Source organism: Haliotis asinina, chromosome 15, assembly GCF_037392515.1.
Source record: "Haliotis asinina isolate JCU_RB_2024 chromosome 15, JCU_Hal_asi_v2, whole genome shotgun sequence".
Taxonomy (NCBI): Eukaryota; Metazoa; Mollusca; class Gastropoda; order Lepetellida; family Haliotidae; genus Haliotis; species Haliotis asinina.
Genome location: NC_090294.1, coordinates 44,803,930 through 44,831,355, shown reverse-complemented (window position 1 = coordinate 44,831,355; position 27,426 = coordinate 44,803,930). Strand labels below are relative to the sequence as shown.

Below are 27,426 nucleotides of genomic sequence, written 5' to 3'. Positions count from 1 at the left end.
TCTTTCTTTCGTTCTTGCCGGCATGTTCATGCAGGTAAAGTAATAAACCGAATGGATCCGAATTAACAAACAAATTTCATGGACAACAACTTCTTTCATTTTGAATTCTTCAAGCTTTACAACAGTTCCAGAATCTGTATCTGCCGCACTTACGAAATGAAAGAAGTTGTCATCCACAAAGTGTTTTTCTTACCTGTGTTGGACATCTCAGTTTCTGTAAAGCCACTTGAAGCAGTGAATCCTTGTTTCACAGCGTTAAGCCGGGGCTTCTCATCATTTAACTCCTTGGCTTTCAGCTGATGCATGTCCGAACCGTGAAGAAAATGTGAAGGAAATCGTGGCACTGGACAATAAATGCTATTATATCTATGAGAAGAATCTAAACTTCACTGACGCTGATGAATTTTGTCGACACATGGGAGCAAGACTTGTTACAAATAGGCTTAGTAACTATACAGTGAAGGACTTTCCTGGTGAGAGAGTGTCTACCAGGCAACTTGTTTTATCTGTCTATTGCATCTTTAGTTTGGAAAGTGGGAAGAAGGAAGAGGGATTGTCTTCCGGGGTGTGTGGGGTGCAAAAGATACGTTGCTCCAGAACGTTAAGTGTGAATGCCTTGAGATTATCTTTAATTTGACTCAAGATGCTTCATGGATCATATATCAGCAAAAGAAACTCTGGCTTTTTGTCAAAGTTTCAAACAGAAGGCATAAACATGAACGCTCACTTTATACGATTTCATTTTTTTTACGAAAATTTCGTTTCTTTCCTTTGTCAGTATAGGTTTGATAGTCTGAAGCGTCCTTCTGTATCATCACCTCAGGCCTATCCCGCCTCTGCTAAAAACAGTTATTAAATATATATTGTCCACAATCGCCCTCAATTCGCATTTAGAAATTATTGTAATGAATGTGTTGTCGATATTCATTAAAGATGTCCCGAGTCGATAAAACAGCAAACGGTGTTACATATTTTTTTAAAAAAGTCTGATTTGATCACCAAAGTATGAATGTGTTGTGGTCAATACTTATAGACGTTTCTTTATTTTTTTCCACTAGGTAACTTGAGAAGAATACCGCTGAATTCGAGTGCAGATGTGATTTGTGAGGGCGGTCGAGGTAAGAATCTTTTCTGGATTTTCTCTCCTTTAGAATGAGGCCGTAGAGGTTTGACACACCTTTTCCGCCCAGACAACTACAGCTTGTTTAGCTTGACCTGACCAAGTGAATACTAATGCATTGCGTGACCGTGTCACAACTGGTTGGGTCTATTATTGGGAAGGGGTGCACTTTTGTCCGGAGATTGTCAACATGTCCGAACAGACGAGATAAGGTTGCTGTTTGACATCTCAGAGTCGGTAAGCTGTCTGCAGTGTCCTAACTCTCTTTGAAAAAGAAGCTACCGATGGTTTAATGTTTCCGATATATGCATGCTTCGCACGAAAGCAACATTTATAACATGTTCTGCTCCCCTGTTTAATGAATTAACACGACCTGCCATTTGTGCCATTTGACCTCCCGGTTATGCATAAGTAGATTAACTCAGGTCAAGCTGAACAAGCTGTACACTATTGTCGGATTGCAATGAAAACGTACCGATGAATTTCACTTTAAACAAAACAGGAACCCAAATAAAGTGACTACGAATTCTCACAATTTCAACTTACCAATTAAAATTTACATAAAAGTTGTTTAACACACGATCGTAAAATGGTTTGTATTGCAAGGCGATAAGCACAGGAGTTTGAACAGTAAAGCAAATGTATGTTCGGTATTTGATAAGCGTTAACTTAGACCAACCTTACTTGTTCTCGATGTTTCACAATTTCAGTGTAGTTGCTATTGCAAAGTCCACTTTTGTTTAACTTAAAACAAGTTTCTAAAACTGTCAAATGAAAAATACATATACACATGAACATTAATTAAGCACCACCATTTTTCATGATACAAGATTGTGTTTAAAACAACACACTGGTCATTCATATATGGAAACCAAACACATGGTTATAATTTTGTTAACTGAACCATCTACAGTGTCAATCCATCAACTACCAACACTGCTGCTACTTTCGACTGTAATTTATTGACGGTCATATGGGGGCAGTAAAAACGTTGTCAATAATCATATCCAAAACTGTGGTCACACAGACAATGCCTGTGGTTCAACGTACCCAAAGTTCTCCAAAACCGTTCACTGTTCAATCCTAAGCTAATAACAACTCTGGAACCATGGGGCCTAGCTCTATCGTCCATAAATACTAGCCGATTGGCGAGGGGATGGTTATCAAAATGCGGGACAACAGCAGTTTCCAGTACTTCCTGTTGGTATCTCTGACCATTGAGTGTCCCTTGAAGGGTGATAAGATTCAGCTTACAGTCATAGGAGATACACCCCCGCACCATTACAGATCCACCGACAAAGGGTTCAGCTGCATGGCTCATTCGCTGTTGATAAGCCTCAATACTCCCTCTCCAAACTTACCAACGGCCATCAGTAACACGAAGAAGAAAACGGTTTTCATCGGACCAATGGATCCTGCGCCATGTAACCAGAATGTGGGTTTGCAGTTGAATACACCACGCCAAACGTTGAGCCTTGTGTCTATCAGTGGGTAAGGGACGTCTGTTGGACGACGTGCACGGAGTCCAGCGGACCCGAGCCTCCTTCGGATGGTGCTGGTTGAGAGACGAACACCCACTCTCCATTGTTCTCTGAGATCTTTGGCATTGGTCATGATCCTGCGTCTTACTAGGCGAACTAGGGCACGGTCATCACGGGGAGTGGTCTTTCTCGGACTTCCTGATCGTGGACGATCCTTGACGTAACCAGTGGCCGCATGTTTGCTTACAAGGCGACTAATGACGGTGTGATTGTTATTCAATCTGGACCCAATGCTGCAACAGGACATGCTTCATGCATACCAATAATCTGCCATCAGGTATTTTCAGAGAGCCTACGCCTCGGCGTGTCAACTTGTTGATGCGTCGATAAGATAGCAATGAGAATACTTCATTTCACCTTTTTATACCCCTCAGTCGCTTGTACCATGACAGAACTTTAGAGCGAAAAGCTTGCATTTGAGTCAGCACGCTAATTTCATGCTAAATCCATGTGTATTTAGATATAACTGGTTGACTTTTCTGTTTTGATCCCATTTTGTTACAATCGATAATTATTTTTGGTGGTGCTTAATTAATGCTCATGTGTATATGTTAAATTCAACAAAAGTTGATTGAGTGAGTGAGTTTTTTTACGCCGCACACTGAGCAATATTCCAGTTTTATGGAGGTGGTCTGTAAAAGATGTTACATTCATGCTTTCAGCACTCTATAGTGTCAATGACAGTGTCTGCATTACAAGTCCACATCTGCTTGGGAACGACGAAACGACTAAATGTTCTCTCGTCAACCCACCTGTTGTTCACATGGAGTTAATAGAAAAACATCATCTGCGTGAAATAATTATTTACACAAGTAAGTATGTTGCATACATCTTTTTTATTGTCAGACAATCCTGTGATCAACAGCATGAGCAACAATCTATTGAGATACGATGACGTGTCAACCAAGTCAGAGAGTCTGGCAACCCGATTCCGTTAGTTGTCTTATACGACAATCATTGGTTACCGTTGACCAATTCTTACTGAGATTTGCATTGGTACATAATATAGGGGTACTGCTACAAACGATCGTGGAACTTTGTATGAAATATGAAAGTTACACAAAAATTGTACATTGTCCATGCTGACATCAATGTTTTAACCTGGGACAGACGAAGAGTGTTCGCTCGCCACGCCGAAACCCTGTGTTACATTACCCACATGGGTACGATGTGTGAAGATTGTGTGCATGCATGCGACCGCAATATGGGAAATTTACGTCGGTCTTGTAGTCGCTGGTTGGTACAGTTTCAACATGACCACGAAATAAAAACGTTTCGGACAGGACCACTAATTAGTGTCCACTCACTGGTTCAGTTGTCTTGTGGGAAATTTTGAAAGATGTCTTTCCCAGCGAACGTTTCAACTACAAGGCTGCTTAGAGGCACCCTACTTTTCGTAAGTAATACTTGGAATGTATATCGCATGATGTAAGTGGACAAAACGGATGGTAGATGCTGAAATTCGATGACACCTGGAGTAAATTCAACAGTACATCACCTCTTGTTAGCTTGTGGATGCAGCCGAGGTCATTTAGGTCAGTTGAAGTTTAAGCAGCCTTGATCACGGAGAGTCCATGGATGGGTAACCGTGTTTGGCAGCATGACTGCAAAGCGTTTCTAGGACGTCTGTACTGCCTCATAACGCGGCACACTCAGAAGAAGATGGGTACCCGGTGGGATAAGACATAAGACTATAACCTTCTGGGAGCCTCACAGGCACGGATATCCAGGATCCATCCCGTTGTATGCGCCTTGTGGCGTGGGGTCGGAGGCTAACTAAGTGGTACATGATAAATATGTGTACACGATTAATATGACATATGTTTATGCATTTATGTGAACAGATCATCGATACAGACAAGTGCTTTCATCCCAGTTAGTTTAATTGTGATTGCCATTATTTAAATTTGTTTTCAGATTCCTCAAATTTAGAAAGTGTTCAGATCAACGCCACGCCATCGTGTAAATATGAATTTGGCTTCCATGGCGTTTACGAAGTGTTCCTCTTTTGCGAGAAGAAAACAACGGCATTGGAGATGAGGTTTAATATTACGGGGGATAATGACTTCTTTCTCTGTGAAATAGACGTCATGGCAGGTAAGGGTTACGTCATTGCAGTTTTTGATTGATTGTTTGTTTAACGCTGCTCTCAGCAATGTTACGGCGGCGGTCTGTAAGTAACTGAAGCGATGGCATATGATTTGAACTAGAATTGGTCCTCAACAACCCATGACTGTCGTAACAGGCAACTAACGGTATCGCGAGGTCAGACTCGCTGACTTGGTTGAAACACGCCATCGTACCTATAGATATCTGCAACGGATGTAACATACAAGGTTTAAACAACAATTATCTTTTTAGCCTCCACTGAGGCTACATAACAGGATTTATTAGATAGCAATACTTATCGTAGGAAAAGGTGCGTACAAATATGGTTGCCTTGAAGGACTAACTTAGAGTAGGAGCAGCATTAAAGGATCAGGTAATAATCTACTTTTTAGCACCTCTTCAAGAAGTTCCAGTTTTGATGCCATATAAAATATTACAGGCGGCGACACCACAGGTTCCAATACTGGTACAGCTGAGACCACACCCGCCACTGCTGACACCACCGGTACTGACACTGAGATTACCAGTAATACCACTGACATCACCAGTACTGACAGTGACACCACCGGCACTGACACTGACACCACCAGCACTGACACTGACACCACCAGTCATACCACTGACATCACCAGTACTGACACTGACACTACCAGTACTGACACTGAAATTACCACCACTAAGACTGGCACCACCAGTACTGACACTGACACCCCCAGTGACACCACCAGTACTGACACTGAAATTACCACCACTAAGACTGGCACCACCAGCACTGACACTGACACCATCAGTACTGACACTGAGATTACCAGTAATACCATTGTCATCACCAGTACTGACACTGACACCACCAGCAATACCACTGACATCACCAGTACTGACACTGACACCACCAGTACTGACACTGACATTACAGGCACTAAGACCAGCACCACCAGCACTGACACCACCAGTATTGACTCTGACATCACCAGTAATACCACTGACACCAACACAAGTAATACCATTGTCATCACCAGTACTGACACTGACACCACCAGCAATACCACTGACATCACCAGTACTGACACTGACACCACCAGTACTGACACTGACACCACCAGTACTGACACTGACATTACAGGCACTAAGACCAGCACCACCAGCACTGACACCACCAGTATTGACTCTGACATCACCAGTAATACCACTGACACCACCACAAGTAATACCACTGACATCACCAGTACTGACACTGACACCACCAGCACTTACACTGACACCACCAGCACTGACACTGACACCATCACTACTAACACTGACACCACCAGTACTACCCCCGACACAACAAGACCTGACACTACCAGTAATGACACTGAAACTACCAGTACTGCCACTGCGATTACCAGTACCAACACTGACACCACTAGTACCGACACCACCAGTAATACCACTGATATCACCAGTGCTGACACTGAATTTATCAGTTATACCACTGACATCACCAGTACTGACACTGGCACCACCAGTAGTACCAGTGACATCACCAGTACTGACAGTGACACCACCAGTAATACCACTGACATCACCAGCACTGACCCTAACACTACAAGTAATACCACTGACATCACCAGTACTGACACCACCAGTACTGACACAGAGACCATCACAACTGACAATGAAACCATCAGTACTACCCCTGACACCACACGAACTGACACTACCAGTACTGCCACTGCGATTACCAGTACTGACACTGACATCACCAGTACTGACACTGACACCACCAGGGCTGACACTGAGGCCATCACTACTGACACTGAAACCACCAGTAATACCACTGACATCACCAGTGCTGACACTGACACCACCAGTAATACCACTGACATCACCAGTACTGACACCACCAGTACTGACACTGAGACCATCACTACTGACACTGACACCACCAGTACTTCCCCTGACACCACAAGAACTGGCACTACCAGTACTGACACTGAAACTACCAGTACTGCCACTGCGATTACCAGTACTAACACTGACATCACCAGTACTGACACTGACACCTCCAGTAATACCACTGACATCACCAGTACTGACACTGACACCACCAGGACTGACACTGAAGCCATCACTACTGACATTGACACCACCAGTACTACCCCTGACACCACAAGAACTGACACTACCAGTACTGACAGTGAAATTACCAGTACAGACACTGCGATTACCAGTACTAACACTGACACCACTAGTTCTGATACTGACATCACCAGTACTGACACTGACACCACCAGTAATACCACTGACATCACCAGTACTGGCAATGACACCACCAGTAATACCACTGATATCACCAGTACTGACACTGACACCACCAGTACCACCCCTGACACCACAAGAACTGACACTACCACTACTGACACTGAAACTACAGGTACTGCCATTGCGATTACAAGTACTAACACTGACATCACCAGTGCTGACACTGACACCACCAGTAATACCACTGACATCACCAGTACTGACACCACCAGTACTGACACTGAGACCATCACTACTGACACTGACACCACCAGTTCGTCCCCTGACACCACAAGAACTGACACTACCAGTACTGACACTGAAACTACCAGTACTGCCACTGCGATTACAAGTACTAACACTGACATCACCAGTACTGACACTGACACCACCAGTAATACCACTGACATCACCAGTACTGACACTGACACCACCAGGACTGACACTGAAGCCATCACTACTGACATTGACACCACCATTACTACCCCTGACACCACAAGAACTGACACTACCAGTACTGACACTGCGATTACCAGTACTAACACTGACACCACTAGTTCTGATACTGACATCACCAGTACTGACACTGACACCACCAGTAACACCACTGACATCACCAGTACTGGCAATGACACCACCAGTAATACCACTGACATCACCAGTGCTAACACTGACACCACCGATAATACCACTGATATCACCAGTACTGACACTGACACCACCAGTACCACCCCTGACACCACAAGAACTGACACTACCACTACTGACACTGAAACTACCAGTACTGCCACTGCGATTACAAGTACTAACACTGACACCACCAGTACTGACACTGACACCTCCAGTAATACCACTGACATCACCAGTACTGACACTGGCACCACGAGGACTGACACTGACACCACCAGTTCTGCAAGTGACAACACTTTTGCTGAGACAACAGTTGAGCCGCTAGGTGTCGATCGTATGGGGCGGAAGATCTTTAAGAGGTGTACCTGTAGGTGCCGAAATCGAAAGGCAACACCAAGCGAACCAGAGGCAGTGGCAGCAAAAGTGACAGAACTGAAGAAGAATGTATCCGTCAGCATTAAAGACATGACAAAATCAGTCCTGAAGAAGACAAGCCGTGTGGACAAAAGGTCTTCTCCTGCTGTGATCAGTTGTGGGTTTCTGATTGTGGTGGCTATACCCTTCATGGCAGTTGTCTTTGGCGACATCCTTAAGGTCGTGAAATGGTTCTGTATCACATATGATAAGTGAGTCACACAGTCACTAACGAATTACTATGGGGATGATGCTGGATTAAAAACAGACTCAGTGTAATTATTCGATCATGGAAAGCTCAGTTTCTATGGAATCAATATCGATTCACGAATTCCCTGAATTTTGGGATTCTCTATTCTGAGTGTGGCTGTTGTCCTTGTATATTCTAAGTCTTGTCTGTTGCGCTTCTCTGATCTTTCAGGATATACGTTTCTACTCTCAGTTAGACTGATGTGCTTTTCTGACTGCAAGTATCCTTGCTGATACTCCTAAAGCTTTTGTCCACTTACGGAATTTATTAATGGCATAAAATGGTTTGCCCATCGTACAATTCAGTCATCAACTGTTTCACGTCAGTATTCAACTTCATTTTTCATTTGGCATGTGTATCCCGTGCACGACAACATAGTGGCTGTTCCGTGTCTTCGGTTTCACCCACATCGACCGATACCTGTTGCGTTTTCAATGATGATAGTTTCTCACACAACTTTTTTGGTGGAGTCCGGAAAATGTTCAAATAACGGAAAGCTGTTGGGTATTAGTAAATGATACACACGTGTACTATTTATATTTATGTGGCAATTTTGATCAATGATAAAATTTGCAATTCATCGGTCCGTTTCTAACTCAAACGGACTGTAGAGCAACCCGACTTGTTCTAGGTGTTACATTTAATGTGCATACCCCCGTGTGCACATGAATATAATTGTGTTGTCAGACTAGCTTGAAGCTTGATATTTTGTTTTACAGTTGGTTAATATGTAAATGTACGGATATCCTTTGAGTCACAAGAGAGCCCTTCAAGTTCCTGTTCTGAGTGTTCATAAAGTATCAGGTATTAAGTAGCGGGATACAGAAAATTCATTGTAACTCGAACTACATTGTAACGTGTAGCTTACGAAACAGACGTCACTAGACCGGAGGATAACGTTCTTGTTATGGTACCCTTGATGATCCGGGCTAGAACTGATCTTCAGCAACCCATGCTTGCCGTATGAGGCGACTAACGGGATCGGGCGGTCAGTCTCGCTGACTTGGTTGACACGTCAGCTTATCCCAGCAGAGTAGGTCAGTACCGCCTGAAAGTGTAACGTGTGTTACAGTAGAAGGGTTTATCAATAGTTCTGGGCTTTCTACAAATGACCAGAATGGGAGATGGTTTCCATGTGTTTTTACCACCGATGGAGCAGGATACGCTAATCTCCTGGCGTCGTCGCTATATGTTTATCTTTACAACTGTACAAACGACTATGTTTTTGGGATAGATGTCTTGAGAATACGGAAATGGGGTTCTTGCGCCTGACAGTTTGGGTTATCCGTGGTAATAATAAATTGCCTGCGCTATGGGCGTGCTGTCGGTGTGGATTTAGTGCACTATAAATGGACTAATTATTATTTAATTATTATTATTATTTTATGTCTACTATACTCGTGCACAAAAGTTAAGGAACATTTTAACACGATCCTACAATAATATTAATTTACATATCCTCCACGTATATTTTCATCATTATATTAACAGTTTAAATATGAATAGATGTTGCGAATCATTTTACATATACCTGCAATGCATTGTATTGCATATTCATTCCTGCTGTCTGTGTAATTTGGAATACATTGTTTATGAAGAAAATGCATTGTTTGTGCAAATAACAGTGCCTTATTGGCATGATCTTAATTCGAAGAGTTCTTAAAAAAGCTTGATAGTGATGTCTTTGGGTTGTGATTCGGATAAATTTTACCATTTCCTACTTGCGTATACTTCTTGTGATATGCTTTAAGGTACTTTTCACAGGTTTATTTGCGTAAATATTCTTGACAATTGTTTACCTTGTTTCATTTGCTGTCAAACGCCATTCTTGAAGGTACTCGTGAAAATACTTCGAGTTATTAACACAACAGAAAAAGTACAAGAAACGTCGAAGGACCCCACTGGTAATGTCGACTCAACGGTTTTCAGTTGTACAGTTGATGCTGTCAAAACCGGCATCTGTCCAATCCGGCAATGTGTCAACACCAGCATAAAATCTCATTCCCGTTTGTGGCTTGAACATTTATCATCATGTCTACAATCCGGCACTTTGTCTAAACTGGATTATTTCTTCAGACCTGATGAGTGCCGGTTCCAGCTTCCACTGTATACATACAGTTATGTCTTTTCCACTGTATTATATTTCAGTGTATGCTGTGTCCATTTATGGTGTCATGATTAGATTTAAATGTGAAATTCTTCTTGTACTGTCACGAGAATGGGTAGCTGGGTATCGTTTCACTACTTCAGCAATATGTGGGGAGTAGAACCCTGACCTTAGGCACGACGATCAAACACCTTAACCACCGGGTCGCAGCAGTAAATAGAATACTGTACAAATCAACCTTACTCATAAGTTTCTCACTGATTATGTAACTTTCGTGTGTCTGTTTCTTTGTTTCTGTCCTGTAAAAACATTTTTAGTGTGACGACAAACCATTACGTGAACAGAGTATAAAGTAACAACTGAATAACACAGAGGTCTCATCCTTTGTTTGTTGTGTAACGTTGCACTGAGTAATATCACAGCTCTATAGCTGATCCAGTGATCAACACCACGACCATCATGACCAGCATGTTGAGTTTCCGTGAAGGTCTTTATGGCCATGAAACAGTGATATATTTCGGTATAGGTTATACCTAAGAATTCTCTGAAGAATTATTTATAGTGTCCATAATTTGAAATGGCATTGATCATTAGATGTAGTGTGAGTTACAGTTAAACATTTGGTATATGGAATGCCCCGTCTGTCAACACAACCAGCATTTATATACACAGTCACTGATTCTTGAAAATTCGAGCACAATACGACCATCGCTATAAACGTAGAAGTTTCTCGGCCAGCCTCGTGTTTATCTCAGTCAAAACATTCTCAAAGGGAGGTAACTCCCTAACTACCTAAAGAGCCTGTCTCTAAAATACTAATAGCACTGAACATTTATGATACGAAATGTGACCCAATAATAATTGTCAGTTAATCAATGACACAATTTACAGAAAATATACTCTCGTAACATGTGGAAATTGTACATGTCAATCTAGTTCCTGTTTAAAACAAATTCCTCAAGTAAATGTGACTTTCTCATTATTTGTACAGATACAAGGATAAGACGTAGGTTAGTGGTAGTTGTGCAATTGTCTGTAATATTGACTCTGAAATGCACGTCTATTGAGATCAGATCCGGAGACAGACCTTGACGTTCCGATAGTGTGCAGAGATGGGGACACCTGTTAACCACTACACATACGTTGAAGTTGAATTAAAGCCGTTTCACCGATTCAGTGGACGAAATGGTGTACATTGAAATGACGTCCAACTGCTGAGTGGGACAGTCCATCTTCCCGAACCAATGTTCAGGACTATTCAGTTTCTTCACTATTCCACTGCCATGTTAGCGCGAATGTTTGTCTTCTGTTTGAAAACTTGACAAAAAGTCAGAAATGCGTTTCTTCTGCTAGCCAGTATATTTGTTTTAAAGGAAAACAAAATGAACATTTTCATGCGTATGTATTCTTCCTTCATTTTTTATGTTATATTTTGATTTTTGATTATGTGTGTGTGGAGTACAGTTATGTCTTTTGAATAAACATTTTGGTCAAATGATTGAATTTACATGTATATTTCCCTTGAAACAATACAGTGGAATGGGTACAGAAGAAAACAATCAAAGTGTAGATCCGACATCTGTAGACTGACATTTACATGCTTGAAGGTTCTTATGGGACCCACAACACATTTGGATTTTCTTTCGTTTCAAACGAAAAATCTACCCTTTTCTTTATTTGTCTGACTCATTCCACATTAATGACACCAAAGACACACTCAATCCTAGCAGTCCTATATATTCGGATACAGTCCCATGTAAAGCCATGTAATCAGACGTATTCTCATGTAATTCTATACATTACAGTACTATGGTACGCAATTCCATTGATTCCAGGCAATCCAGTGTAACCCTATAGAAGTAAGATCCCATGAAATCCCATAGAAATAGAATCCCATGCAATCGGAAATAATTCTATAGAAAAGGCATCCCACTTAAACTCAGGCAATTCGATGAAATATAATCCTGGTATCCTAAGTTCCTGATATCCTATGGAAATAGCATCCAGCACAATCTAAATCAATCCTGTAGATATTGAATGGCACATCAACTCACTTAATATCACTCACTCTAATCCCATGCAATCCTATAGAAATCTAATTCCATGTAATAGCATGCACTCCTGTTGAAATAGAATCAGTGCAACTATGAAAGTATGCAGTACTATAGAAACAACATCTCAGACAACAGCGTGCAATCCTACAGAAATCGCATCCCATGTAACCTTAGAGATACAGAAACCAATCAAAATCCTGCGATCTTATAGAATCGAATCCTTTTGGAATACAATTCCCTTCCAGTGCCATGTAATCAAATGTAATGCCATGCAATCCTACTGAAACAGGGTCACACGTAATATCATGCAATCCTGTAGAAACAGGGTAAGGTCCATTCTCATGAGATTTTATAGACATAGAATCCCACGCGATCGTATCCAGTCATAATGAAACAGAAAAAAGAGGCAATCTCATATAATCCTAAAAGAGCAGAATTCAAGGCAACCCAAAGAAATCACACAGAAAAGAATCCTATATAGTCCCATGCTATCGAACAGCAAACGAATCCTTTTCAACCTCCAACCCCCCATCCTACCTACAAGTAGAACCCAATAAGATATCATTAAATCCTACTCAAATAGAATCCGACAGAATTCTACCCAATCCAACAGAATCAGATTGAGAGTCCTGCAGCCCCACTGAAACAGAATCATATACAATCCCATGCAAACTTACAGATGTATAATCCCACGCAATCCCAACCCTAAACGCTCCAACCCACCCCAATATACCACCTGACCTTGCCCTACGTCTGATGGCATCTTCTAAGAGGCTGTGTGCCTGTATTGATGCAAGGGGTGGCCATAAAGGATACTAAAGTGATGGTAGTGATCATTTATTGTGTGTAACAGAGTACCTACTTACATTCTCTATGTGTTTTAAAACTGGTTTTCGGGGCCCCCCGTGATCTTGCGCGTGTCTGACGCCACGTGTTTCTGTAGTATTCGTGTGATGTTTAGCTCAGGTTGAGTAAAGATGTTGTTAACACCACTGTATTAAACACCTTGTATACTTTGCATGTCACAGGATCATTCTTTGCAAAAAGGGCAGGGTAGCCTAGTGGTTAAAGTGTTCGCTCGTCACGGCGAAGAACCGGGTTCGATTTCGAACATGGGTACTACGTGTGAAGCCCGATTCTGATGGATGTCATCCGTCGTGATATCGCTTCAATATTTCTAAAAGCGGCGTAAAACTAAATTCACTTACTCCTTTGCGAGAACTTGTCACAACTGTTCGTACGGAGGTTGTGAATCAATAACTGTTTCAGAAAGACGTTGCTTTGATATCACTGCACTATGTGGTATAATGCTACAACGATCTCTAAAGACTGATATGACATAAAAAAAATTGTAAAGTCGATTAACGTATGTCATCGATATATCTAACACTGTGTGGACGACACGGTGAGTCTAGTTTGGCATTTGATATTATATAACGTCTCCGGCTGTACATCATGGCTCAAGGAAGTTTCCAATAAGATAATAATAATATAGTTTCCAGCTCAGTGTGTAAGTCAGTGGAGACATAAGTTTGTTAAACATGCATAGACAAAGATGAACAAACTCGTACCGATCAGTTATTGTGTTTGGTTGTTGCTTAATGCTGCACTCGTTGTTTAGCAATGTGTAAATAATCAAGTCTGAACCAGACGACCCAGTGATCATCAGCATGAGCACTGATCGACCCAATTGGGATACGGTTAACCGCATTAGCGAACCTGACCACCCGATCTCCTTAGTTGCGTCTTACAACAAACTTGAGCAACTAAAGGTCATAGGTCAATTACCACATGCACAGATCCTTAATGTAGGCGTATTTATTGAATAAATCGTACCTGTAGGTGCTGAGTCAAATAAATGTGACGTTTGACAACAAACAAACAAACAGGTTTCAATACTACCCTCCCACACAGCCAAAAGTCAGTCAATATTTAACACAGCTATGCATGTTTATTGATTTCAAGGTGTCCTTTTACATACGAAGGATCCTTGATAATTATATTCATTTCCTAAATATTACGTATTCATACGAGTATTCCCAGGACAATACATTTCTATAACAATGGTTATGGTTATTAAAGTGTAAACAAAGATATTCCCACGTAATTATCAGGTTTCTTTAACATGGCTCTCATAATTGTCACAATTATCGATCACTGATAAGTTGAATGTCTAAATTACCCTACGTGTGTGTTTTGGATGAATATCAAAATGGATTGTATTATTCCAGTATGGTGAATGAACGTGATAATGTAAAGGCACGCCTTTCATCAAGTTTATTTACTGCCTGTTGTCCCGATTTCTTTCATATCTTAAAACCGCCAAGGTCGAGTTGTAAAGACATGTAAAGAGTTCCGTCACGATAGGTTTATCTGCCCTGGGACGTTCCTATACGTGGTTAAGTATATACACTTTTCTAACTCTTAACTCGTTGAGTGGTGGTATAGCTTTCGCTCGTAACGCCAAAGACCCAAATTCGATTCTACACATGGGAGCAATGTGTGAAGCCCCTTTCCGGTGTCCCCCGCCATATTACAGATGGAATATTTCTTTTAAAAAACCATGCTCACTCGCTCCTCTTACGTCGCAAATATACCAACACATCAGGAGTTATTAGCGTCTTTTGAATTTTTTAGGATTATGTCCCCTTACACACAGTATTGTGACTTGTGTGTTGTTGTTTAACGCCGCACACAGCAGTATTCCAGCTACATGTGGCCGGTCTCTAAGTAATCGAGCCTGGACCAGACAATTCATTGGTCAACAACGTCAGCATCGATTGACCCAGCTGGGATACGATGTCATACCCCCTTAAACCCACAATTTTAGAAGTGTACAGATACCTTGCTCAGTATCACCACAAAGAGCATCGGTGTAGCGTTTCTCGGGTACGTAAAAGTAGTACGCAAAGTCGTATGTTTTAATCAATATCATCGCCATCGGCTGATATGTCACCGTCAACAGGTCCAGCCCAGTGGGATTTGAATTGGAACTTGCTGACTTCTTTGGCACTTCCTTTCGTGATCTTGTAAACGGGAGATTCGTATTTATATTGTGGTATGACGTATACATCTGCAACAACATTGCAGAGTCATCGAGGTCCCTTTGAAAGCATAAATATCAGGGTTTAAAAATCAAAACCAAATGTTGCACTGTACCTTATCCTTTGGACATAAGTTGATTTCCAAATCTGAGAACATTTCGACCAATACTGTTTAAGTAACCTGTTGTACTACGTTTTCTGGGTTCACGTTTCTAAATCTTGACACAAATACAACATCAAAATCAAGGTTTGCATTGTGCTTCTTCGTAAGGTTAAGAAGGTGATCCCCCAAAATTCCAAGAAGTAGTCTTTAGGTTAGTTGTTGAAGAAAAGCGCCATCAAATGGACGAGTGGGCGAGCAGAATTCCCTGTTCTAAACCATATATCCCAGACCATTTTACAGGGAAACATAAAAACAAACAGGGGAATATTGTTACTCGATCGTTATCTCGATCTTCTCTTTTAGCTCAAGTTTATTTCCGTTAAAAATGACATCAGGTTCCTCGGATATGTAGATGTTGCGGACATCTTCACCGTTGTCGTCTTGTTGATCGATGTCGCCGATGTAGATGCAGCTGCGAGAACTCGTCGTGGAACATGAAGCGGAAAAATTGTGCAACATTTTCTGATGTAGCTAAAAAGATATTCAATACTTTCTGGTGTAGCTCAAATAATATTCAGTAATTTCTGAGGTAGCTTAAAAGACGGTCAATACTTTCTGGTGTAGCTCAAATAATATTCAGTAATTTCTGAGGTAGATTAAAAGACGGTCAATGCTTTCTAATATAGCTCAAATAGTTCTTTCTAATGTTGATGAAAAATTTCCAATACTTTCTGATGTAATGATACACATTCTTCTCAGCACACCTGAAAAAGATCTTTGATTATCATATATGAAGGTTTTCAATCACAGGAACATAACTCTGTTTACTTCATTTTCGAAATTATTTTAATTTTGGTCGCAGATTTTCACTTTACTTTCAAACTACATTTTAACACAGATTTCTTCAGTTTAAATCCATCAGATACAAACACAAAGAGTGAAATATCCTATTGCGAGATGTCATTTGTCATAGACGAAAGAAATCCTGTTAGTCACCTCTTACGACACTAAATGGTTGTTGAAGATCAGTTCTACCTTAGATCCTCATGGTTTCTCAGGAAACAAGAAACTGGAATTCAGTTTAACCAGAGGTGTTTCTGGTGTCTATTTTCACTTTCACACGAGAAACTTCGGATCGGCTGAAAAGTAGGTCATTGTCTGAATAGGTTAATTATTAGACTTGTGTTTCGGTATGTGCTGTCGCCCAGTGTTGTTGCAGCACAATAGTATCCAAAGACCCAAATAGAATTCTATTCTTAACACCAAATTAACTAACATCGTTGCAGTTTAATTGAGCTGCAGGTTTTAAGACCCTTCTACGATACTCACGTGCTTCATCCTCTTCCTTCTAACCCTCACAGTACAATGCTGCATTCGATAGTGTCAAAACGCGTGCACACAGTTTGTAGAAAGACAGTGGTATATCTTATCTTATCATATCTATCTGTGGCGGTATTACGTCTGTTCCCTTGCTCTTTGTTTCAAGGTCAACGATCTTTTGCAACAAAGTCAAACAGCGCATTTATTTCGGTTCTAATAGCACTCTTCTTTGATGGAACTGTTGCTTCATGTAACACATTTGAAATGTGTCTACATCTGGAGCAGACGATGTCAACAGCAATTGTGGAGTAGATGATGAGGATGTAGGCGGTGTCATTGTTTCGGAGATTCCGATGTTGACGTGATCCATTGATAGGAGGGATACTGACTTTTTGTACTCTGTCTCTGCACCAGGCAGACCAACATCAACCCCGCCATCGGTTTCACACGTGTACGGAACTGATGGGTTTCCGACATTTTTCAAAATTCTGAATGGAAGAACCAAAGAACTTGTTCAGGCTTTGTCCAAAAATTAAAATATCCTTCAAATCAACAGTCTGAAAGGCAGAAGTGTGTACACACGTAACCGCAATTGCACTCGCTAGTGCAACTACACCCATGTCCTGTTGATAAGGCTTTAAACAAGACGCAGGTGTGTTTAACTCACGGTACAAAACACAGCCTTGTTTTGTCAACCTAAAGAAAAACATACACAGATCTGTAAACGATTATCTGCCTCTCATCTACGCTAGGTCCAATCAGACCGCTCAGGACAAACCTGTAGATTTACCTTTGAGATCAGTTTGACTTCTAAACAGCATTTCGATGACCCCAAACAAAAAATACTGTAAAAAACATTTTTAAGAACATAGCTTGTTTTATTCGATTGGAATTACCTTTAAAACTATTTAGATACATAAAGTATATGTCCACTTTACTCTGAACACAATCATTTTTTTTCTGTGGCCTGTATCATATCAACATATTACAATGAAAACAATGAACTTCTTCAAAAAAGTTTCGAGTTACTGTTCTGCAGTGTTGGGTTGCGTCCGGCAAATAACCTTACGTTTTATGGGAATTGTGTAAATGGAAATTTAAGACCACTTACGGTTGGTACAATTTGTGTGAAGGATCGCTTACATGACATTGTAATGAAAATTGTGTAAGTGGGTTCTTGCAGTAGAGCAGGACATTGTTACCTGTTTTGCGAGCACTTGGTGTCATCTGTGATTTTTACTGTTCCGTATTGAGTATATGCTTGAAACTGATGGAAAACAATAACTTTATTTTCAGATTTGGGGTTTCAAGTAAGATGTAGCTTCATTAGTATATTAGTAGTTACAAAATATCTAGGGGTCTCAGCTCCATCGCCAACAGCGTTACCCCATTCACCAGGTTACACACGAAACACGGCGTTTGATTGGTCAAATCGCACATAGTTACATGTTTGTTTGACGTATGCACGTCGGTCCCTTTCGTGTTTATACTGCATTTCAATTTTGTTTGAAATAATTGGTTCTGTGGTAGAAACATTACATTCTTAGTTTATCGTTATCTACAGCTGTTTGATTTTATTTGAACATTGCGACTTATAGAGGTACAGCTCGTGTACTGAATGAATTATTCGGTATTTGACGTTTCTGAATGAAAGGATATCAGGCAATGTTATCGGTCTATTTGCACTGGATGCAAATACAATAATTTTCTGAATTGTATTCAACACCACTGTTTCTTTCTCTCATATCAGTTAGGAATTGTGTTATCAGCATTGTAGGTTTGACCCCTGGTGACAAACAGAGAACTGAGATCATTGAAGATAAAAATGAATAATAATAATTGTATCTCAGCATGCCATCTGAATTTGCTGCACGCGTTTTCAGACTGCTTCAAAATCTAATCATGTACATAGGTACATAAGGTCCAATCAGTTTCTGTAAGTAACAGACAGTGTTAACCTTTAAGGTGGCACGGCTTCAGACATTTAATAAGACTGCGGTGTCAGGCAGTGATTGCATCAGGTGGATCGCATACGTTCTACAAAAACCTCTTTCTTTTGGACAACGATTTTGTTTCGATCAGATACTCCCATTCTGGCTGATTTAGCTCTATTCAGATACTCTATTTCTGATTTAGTTCTGTCCAGATACTCTCAGTCTGGTTTATTTGGCTCTATTCAGATACTCTCAATATGATTTATCTCTATTCAGATACTCTCATTCTGATTTAGCTCTATTTAGATACTCTCAATCTGGTTGATTTAGCTCTATTCAGATACTCTCATTCTGACTCATTTAGCTCTATTCAGATACTCTCATTCTGACTCATTTAGTTTAAGTTATTACATGAATTTAGATGAAAAAAGAGACTAAAGTATGAAGACACTTGCATTCCTGAACTTGTTGATAGTGCTTGTGGTAACATATCCTTTTGAAAGAAAATTAGAAGATTAACGAATAATGTTACTTTATGTTGTGTCTCCACCATTAGTCCAGATGATATGAGGGTATATTTCAAAGGAGTCTTAAACTTGACTGAATTCCCTATAGATAACAATCTCATAAAACATGTAGACTATAGCACTGATAACCATAATGAGCAGTCGTGTGATGTTTGTACAGCTGATGATGTAAATACCACTCTGAATGCTGATGTTGCAAAGGGAGGGATTGAAGTAGCCATAAAAGATTTTAGGCAGGTAAAGCACTAGGGCCTTATGGTATTAAAACTGAAATGATTCAGTGTTGTAATGTTTTAGCTCCTTATCTGTTATCTATATATACTGGACAAAATAAGTTAGGGATATTGGTATTTTTATTATTGATATTTTGTCAGTGTGCCAATGCATACATGCATCATTATTAAAAATTACATATCTTCCCATTTGAATGGACTAAAAGCACTATCGTTAAACTGCACCAAGATCCGGTAGGCCAAAAGTGACGTCACAACAGGATGACAGGTACATTCGTTTGATTGCTGTCAGGAGCAGACTAGTCACAGCCACTCCAGTCAATAATGCCTTTAGACAGGCTTCTGGACACCGTGTGTCTGTATCAACAATACGGCGCCGATTACGTCACTATGGACTGCGGGCGCGACGTCCAGCCGTTAGACTCCCTCTTACATCACACCACCGTCGGGCTCGATTGAATTGGGCAAATGGGCATTTGCCATGTAATGCACGCAGATGGTCACGTGTTCTGTTCACGGATGAATCAAGATTTAACCTGCACTTCAATGACGGTCGAATCCCCGTTTACAGACGTCAAGGTGAACGTTTCGCTGACGCTAACGTTGTTGAACATGATCGCTTTGGAGGAGGGTCAGTTATGGTGTTGGGCGGGATCACAATGAATGGTAGAACTGATTTAGTGGTGGTGGATGGTAATCCGACCGGCCAGAGGTACCGAGATGAAATTCTCATTCCAGTTGTCATTCCATTCCTGAGAGCCATGCCAGGACGTGTTGTTTTTCAAGACGACAATGCCAGACCACACAGAGCTCGAATCGTGACAGCCTGTTTGCAGCAGAATGGTGTCAATCACATGGAATGGCCGGCACTATCCTCCGATATGAGCCCGCTTGAGCGTGTATGGGACATTTTGGGACGTCGAGTGTACACCAGGGTTCCTCCCCCTGCTAACCTTGACCAGCTTCGAAATGCGTTGTTGAAAGAGTGGAGAAACATTCCAGAGACAGATTGGACTGTTGGTGTGTGGTATGCCACGTCGATGCAATGCCTGTGTTGACTTTTTGTCATTCACGTTTTGAGGGTAGTACTCTTTAGTGCTCCATGTTTAAATTTGTACGATATTTGCCGATATTGTACACTGACTAAAGAAATAAAGGAACGGTGTAGTGTTTATTGATTATTTTATAACACATATGCCTTTTCCCTCCAAGATATCTACACTGTATTAAGTGAGTCTAAACTTTTGATGTGTAGTATATTATTTGTCTTGTACAAAACTTTATCTCTAAAAGCGGCGGCGTTTCTATTGTATACATGATTTTAAGAAAGCTTTCGTTTCTATTAACATAATATCACTTTGCCATTCAATAATCAGTATTTACAGTATTGAGAAATTGTCTTCTAAAATATAGGCATCTGTTAAATTATCGAACACTACCATGACTTTACTTTGATAGCCTAAGTGGAGTAAGGCAAGTGTGTGTAATTAGTCCATTTCTATTTTCAGTGTTCGTTGCTGAGGTTCAGTCTATGACTGAGGATGCAGACGTAAGAGGTATATTCACAGGTGCAGAATATTTAGAACTACATCTGTTATTGTATGCAGATGATTTATGTATTTTCGGTGACACTGTCATTGCCTTTTTGTATGTATTTTTTTGCAAATATAGATAAGACAGAAGCATATTTCGAAATGGTTGAGAAATGTTGATTTGATGGAAAACTACTAAAATCAGCAACTTTTTACAACTATCTAGGTGTTATATTTTCCACTAGGTTGTCATGGACAGTGTGTACAAATACTCTTGCATCAAAAGCCAGTGAGGTTGTACTTGTTATATAAGCAGCTACAAGCACTTATATACAGTAATACTGCCAAACTGGTATTTAAACTCTTTGATTCAACCAATTTTGTTGTATGGCGCAAAATGTGGGGATTTCAGGAAAGACATGTTATTGAAAGATCTCATTTTTTATGTATCTTTCTAATGCAGCTTTAACTGAATGTGGCAGACATGGAATACATGTAGCTTATTCCTTGTGTGAAATGTGTGAAATATTGGTGTCAGTTGTTAAGAATGCCTGACACTGACTACCCCAAACGATGTTATCTTTACATTAAGACGCTAGGGGGGAACATGTGCAACAATAAGAATGGAGGAGTAAACATATTAATGTCAAATGGACAAACCGGAATTGTCTCGTATTCCTTCATCAGCATATGGCAAGGAGGTCAATGTTACAAACGCGCAATTCAGACATTTTGAATGTTTCGGCGATTTTCTTTGTTGGTCTTGTTAATCAATGAAAAGGTGTCTATACCCTTGAAGGTTTACTGAAGGTCAAGTGCCTTAATAGTGAATGAGTGAGTGAGTTCAGTTTTACGCCGCCTTTAGCAATATTCCATCAAAATCACATCGGGGGACATAAGAAATGGGCTTCACACAATATACACATGTGGGAATCAAACCTGGGTCTTCGGTGTGACGTGCAGACGCTAGGCCACCATTCTGTAGCAAAATAAGATTTGATAAAAAAGAAAGGGTTTATATGTCAGTGTTCTCTAAAGCATGTAACAAGTATAAGAAACAATGTATTCAAAATCATTGTACACGTATGTTCAAAATGATGAAATACTTTATGTAACACCCGATTGTCTCCAAATTGGAGGCTTAAGATGCAATAAACATTTTCTTCTTCCTTTTCGCCTAGTCTAGAGGAGGGGGAGGAAGAGAATTGTGTTGATGATTCGCATTAGCAAAATGCCAACCATTTTTTCCTTCTTTAGTCCACTTGCTTTACTTTCAATCGGTCGTACCTCCATAGAGGGGAATAAAGCTGCTTATTGCATGTGTAATATGACATGGCGTCAGGACTGAAGGTAACGACCTCCCCCATATTTTCCCAAGTGTACCTCAGCGCCACATGCTCAGTACCACCACAAAGAGCATCAGTGTAGCTTTTTTCGGGTACGTAAAAGTAGTACACGAAGTCGTATGTCTTAACCAACATCATGTCGCCATCGGCTGATATGTCACCGTCAACAGGTCCAGACCACTTGGATTGAAACTTGACCTTGCAGACCTCTTCCGCTTTTCCATTAATGATCTTGTAAACAGTTGTTCCTCGTTGATGATTTGGTATGACGTATATATCTGCTTTTGGGGACACCAGCATGAGCATTGCAGAGTCATCAAGGTCCCTTTGAAAAGATAAAGATAATGTTTTATGTTAGAGTTGCGTTCAATTACATTTTACCTGGTTGGGTTTTACATTGCCTTCAGAAACCATTCCGGAGGGGGACACGAGAAACGTGCTTGCACCTATGCAGGGAATCGAACCCAGGCCTTCAGTGTGACGAGTGAATGATGTAACCAACAGGCGGCTACCCAACGACCCCGCATTTTATCTGCATCACTGTAAAACTTAAAGAGGTATCTAAAAACCGATATATGTCTTAGGTATCGTTTTGAAACTGATTCGACGTCACCATCGTAGGATTCTGGCACTCTAAGGGACGTAACTCTACATGGTCAATTGCTGCGCATAAGGCAAGTCTGCCACCCCCATCGCCACATCAAGCAGACATGTTGTGAGTGTGTGAGTTTTACGCTGTTTTAGCTGTTTTTGTTCCAGCAATATCACGGCGAGGGACACTGGAAAAAGAGTCTTTAACTACTCGACTACCCCATCACTTCATAACACATAAAATGCAGTTCTGCTAGACCAAAGAGACTCACACTGCATTATTTTCTTATACATATCACAAAAGCATACAGTACGATTTAAAGTTGTTCATTTTATCGATTTGTATTTATTTATTATCCAGCATAATGCATTATGTCTATTTACAGGGCATTTCTTCTGAAATATGTGAACGCAGAACTTGTATTGTCCTCCAGAGAGGACATATCCCTTTCTGTGTTTAGCCGCTTTTGACAATGTTTCATTTCATTCAAATATTGAATCTGCCACATCACCGTTTAATGTGACCCTTAAGCACACGAAAGTTGCTTCCATGTGTCAGTACATTTATCCAGTGAATGATGTCAGGACCAAAATGTAACCTAAAAAATATTCTAAAGAAATCCTTAGACACTGTATTGAACGCCTTCCCGAAACCTGTTAAGAGAATTAATCCTGGCATATTTCTTTTATTAGTTTCGAACATGCAATAAAGTATTCTTGTGTTTTGATTGAGAGTTCTGACGTGGAATAAAGCATATTTGATTTGTACTAAACCGTTTAGAAATACATGCGCTTATAATAGGTCTCCAGTTTTTCAAAAGTGTTTTTTTAATCTCGGTTACCTTTACGTATGCAAGTTATTACTCCCCTTTTCACAGTTATAAACATTTGTTTTCTTTCTGAAATGTAATTGATAAATCTAAACGTCCATAGTTTGAGTTCCGTCATCTTTTTTTCAAATTCTTAACACTACACGGGGTATTTCATTCATGTCAAGCTCTTTTTCCAAATTATCCAAATTCCAAATTATCATTACAAACTGATTGGTTCAACCATGTTTCCCGAGTTCAAGAGACAGATATTGTGATCATTGTCGATGAAATAAAACATCAAAATTGCTTTGTACATCTATAAATAGGTAATGTGGTGCAAACATTTGTTAACAATCCAATGAATCCATGTTTATCTTACTTCAAAGTATGTAAATTGAAGTCACCCTCGCAAATTATTTGTAAATCCAAACCAAATGTTGCACTATACCTCTCCTTTACGCATAAAACCTTCCTTTCAGATCTGAAAACAATTCAAGCAATTGGTGAAAAAATTTGCATTGGTTCACGTTGGTAAATCGCTGTTAATTGAAAGCACAGACCCCAGATCATTTTAGGGGACATACTAACACAAACAGTATTTAAACTCACTTTATCTCAATCTTCTCTTTCAGCTCAAGTTTATTTCCGCTAAAGATGTCATCAGGTTCCTCGCATATGTAGATGATGCTCACAGCTTCGCCGCCCTCGTCTTGCTGATCGATGTCGCCGATGTAGATGCAGCTGCGAGAACTTGTCGGGGAACATGGAGCTGAAAAAATGTGTGCAACACTTTCTGATGTAGCTGAAAAGTATTCAGTTCTTTCTGATTTATATGAAAAGTGTCCAATACTTTCTGATGTAGCTGAATACACGTATATTCAATTCATTCTTTCTTATGTGACTGAAAAGGTTTCAATACTTTCTGACGTAGGTGAAAAATATTGATTATATGATATGTTGCACAAACAACTAGCATTACAAAAATCACTTTATTCTGTATTACAGAGAATCCATTGATCAACAGCAAGAGCATCGATCTACGCAATGGGAATACGATATCATCAGTCAACCAAATCAGTGAGTCTGACCACCCGATCCCGTTAGTCGTCTTTTTACAAGTAAGGGTCGTTGGAGATCAGCAGATTCAGAAAAACTGTTCTTACAACGCATCTATAAATCCATGTAATATTACTCAAACGGGGTTTGAATCACATACATACACAGACCCGACATGGAGTATTAATGAATATCTTGGAAAAGACCCGTGAAGGTCCCGGGATAGAATAGGCCTTCAGCAACCCATGCTTGCCACAAAAGGCGACTATGCTTGTCGTAAGAGGCGACTAACGGGATCGGGTGGTCAGGCTCGCTGACTTGGTTGACGCATGTCATCGGTTCCCAATTGCGCAGATCGATGCTCATGTTGTTGACCACTGGATTGTCTGGTCCAGACTCGATTATTTACAGACCGCCGCCATATAGCTGGAATATTGCTGAGTGCGGCGTAGAATTAAACTCACCCACTCACTCACTCATCTTGGGGAAAGTTTGTGTATTATTGGAAAACGGTAGATCTTACCTATCTGTAGGGCAGCCCAATCATTGTTAAGGGCACCTGCAACGACAAAGACATTCAGCTTTTCGCCAGTTTTGTTGAGGGCCGTTATAGAGGGGCCTAATCCTGTGTCGCCGTTGTTGATCACATACAGGACGTCGTCGTGAACGTTACTAAATGCCATGCCCGATGGTCCTTGTATATCAGGTGTTTCCAGAGTTCCAGCATACTGTCGGTCTGAGAATCCTGAAATGCATAAATTCAGCAATATTCAAGCTATATGCAGAAGTCTGTAAACTCCCTCCAGACAAACCAATGATCCACAGCATGAACATCGATCTACGACACTGAGTCAGCGAGCCTGACCACCTGAAGCCGATAGGTTTACGACAAGCATGGGTTGATGAAGACCTTAAAGCCCGAATCTTCGCTGGTATATGCATATGCAGATATTACAACATACGAAAACAGAAAGTTTACCGAGTTCGTGTTTAAGTCATTTCAACTCATAATCAAGCTTCTGAAAGGCTGATTATTGTCTTTCCTGCTTGATACACGTCTTTCTTGATGGTGTTTTTGGTATTGTTGCTGCTGCTGTTGACTCCCGTAGGAACAGCTGGGCGATAGTTTCTAAGGACGAAATATATTTTTTTCTTAATATCAAACTAACTGACATATCCATAATAGTTCAGTATATTTTTGCAGAATTATTTCTGTTGCCAAACATATGCAGTTTTTAAGATCTTATTACGAGTGTAGGCAGAGATTGTAGATACTCACGTGCTTCAGCCTCTTGTGTGTAACCCTCCACAACTGCATTCGATAGTGTCAAAACTCGTGCAGACAGTTTGTAGAAAGACAGTGGTATCCGATCATCTTCTCTCTCGACCTTTTCTACTTGATGCGGTATTATTCCTAGTTCCTTGCTCTTTGTTTCAATGTCAACGATCTTTTGCAACAGAGTCACAAATAGCGATTTTATCTCCTTTTGAATATCACTCTTCTCTGATGGACTTGTTTGGTGCGTTGTCGATGGAATTGTTGTTTCATGCAAGATATTGTTTCCTGCATCTAAAGTCTTGGTAGACGCTGGTAACTGCTGTGACTCAGATGTTGTCAATGGCGGTGGCGTTTCCTTCTCTTTATCACTCTTCTTTGATGGAAGTGTTGCTTCATGCAAGCCATTGGAAATGTTTTCTGCATCTGGAGAAGACGATGTCAACCGCGGTTGTGGAGTAGACGATGTCAGTGTAGGCGGTGTCGTTGTTTCGGGGATGCTGGTGTGGACGTGATCCATTGACGGTAACGATGGGACTGATACTGACTTTTTGATCTCTGCACCAGACAGACCAACACCAACCCCGCGATCGGTTCCAGACATGTACGGAACTGTTGGGTCTCCGTCATCTTTCAAGGGTAACTTAATGGTCAAACCAAAAAACTTGTTCAGATTCTGTCCAAAAACTATAGGCTTAAAGGCAACAGGTATAAAAGCAGAAGTGTGTACACACATTGCCAGGGTTGCACTCACCAAGGCAACTACAGCCATTCCCGTTGATAAGGCTTTAAACTAAACGAATGTGTGTTTCATCTCACTGGGGTAACTTCTGTATAGTAACGAACAGCCTTGTTTTGTCTATATAAAGATACATGCACAGATTTTCCACAATGCCCTGCCTCTCGTTCACGCCAAGCCGAATCGGATCGCTCAGGACAAACCAGTAAACTTACTTTTGAGAGCAGTTTGTCTTCTAAATAGCATGTCGTTGATCAAATACGTAAATATAATATTCAGTATATCCTCACACTGAACGCAATCAGTTTTGCATCTGCCGTGCTGACTGGTATCAACAGATTACAATTATTAAATTGTACTGGAATGTGTTTCTACAAACAGAACAGGTTCTTACTGCTGCGTTGC

At 40.6% G+C, this 27,426-nt stretch overlaps 2 protein-coding genes across 2 annotated transcripts; one reads left to right on the top strand and one right to left on the bottom strand.

The window, feature by feature from the left end:
* Window positions 1-2,288: 2,288 nt before the first annotated feature.
* LOC137265039 (uncharacterized) lies at window positions 2,289-8,313 on the top strand. Its single transcript, XM_067800363.1, has 3 exons — window positions 2,289-2,559; window positions 4,579-4,758; window positions 5,210-8,313. The coding sequence occupies exons 1-3, from the start codon at window positions 2,289-2,291 to the stop codon at window positions 8,311-8,313; spliced, it is 3,555 nt and encodes a 1,184-aa protein (XP_067656464.1).
* A 14,141-nt stretch (window positions 8,314-22,454) lies between these two features.
* Window positions 22,455-27,054, bottom strand: LOC137265037 (uncharacterized). Its single transcript, XM_067800362.1, has 4 exons — window positions 26,286-27,054; window positions 25,530-25,751; window positions 24,560-24,719; window positions 22,455-22,872 (listed from the first exon to the last, which is right to left on the bottom strand). The coding sequence occupies exons 1-4, from the start codon at window positions 27,052-27,054 to the stop codon at window positions 22,455-22,457; spliced, it is 1,569 nt and encodes a 522-aa protein (XP_067656463.1).
* Window positions 27,055-27,426: the final 372 nt, after the last annotated feature.

Coding starts and splice junctions, on each gene's coding strand:
- LOC137265039 (XM_067800363.1), top strand. CDS start 2,289: ATGCGGGACAACAGCAGTTTCCAGTACTTCCTGTTGGTATCTCTGACC. Junction 2,560..4,578: donor GCCATGTAACCAGAATGTGG/GTTTGCAGTTGA, acceptor ATTTGTTTTCAG/ATTCCTCAAATTTAGAAAGT. Junction 4,759..5,209: donor TGAAATAGACGTCATGGCAG/GTAAGGGTTACG, acceptor AAAATATTACAG/GCGGCGACACCACAGGTTCC.
- LOC137265037 (XM_067800362.1), bottom strand. CDS start 27,054: ATGGCTGTAGTTGCCTTGGTGAGTGCAACCCTGGCAATGTGTGTACAC. Junction 25,752..26,285: donor CACACAAGAGGCTGAAGCAC/GTGAGTATCTAC, acceptor TATGCATTTCAG/GATTCTCAGACCGACAGTAT. Junction 24,720..25,529: donor TTGGGCTGCCCTACAGATAG/GTAAGATCTACC, acceptor ACATTTTTTCAG/CTCCATGTTCCCCGACAAGT.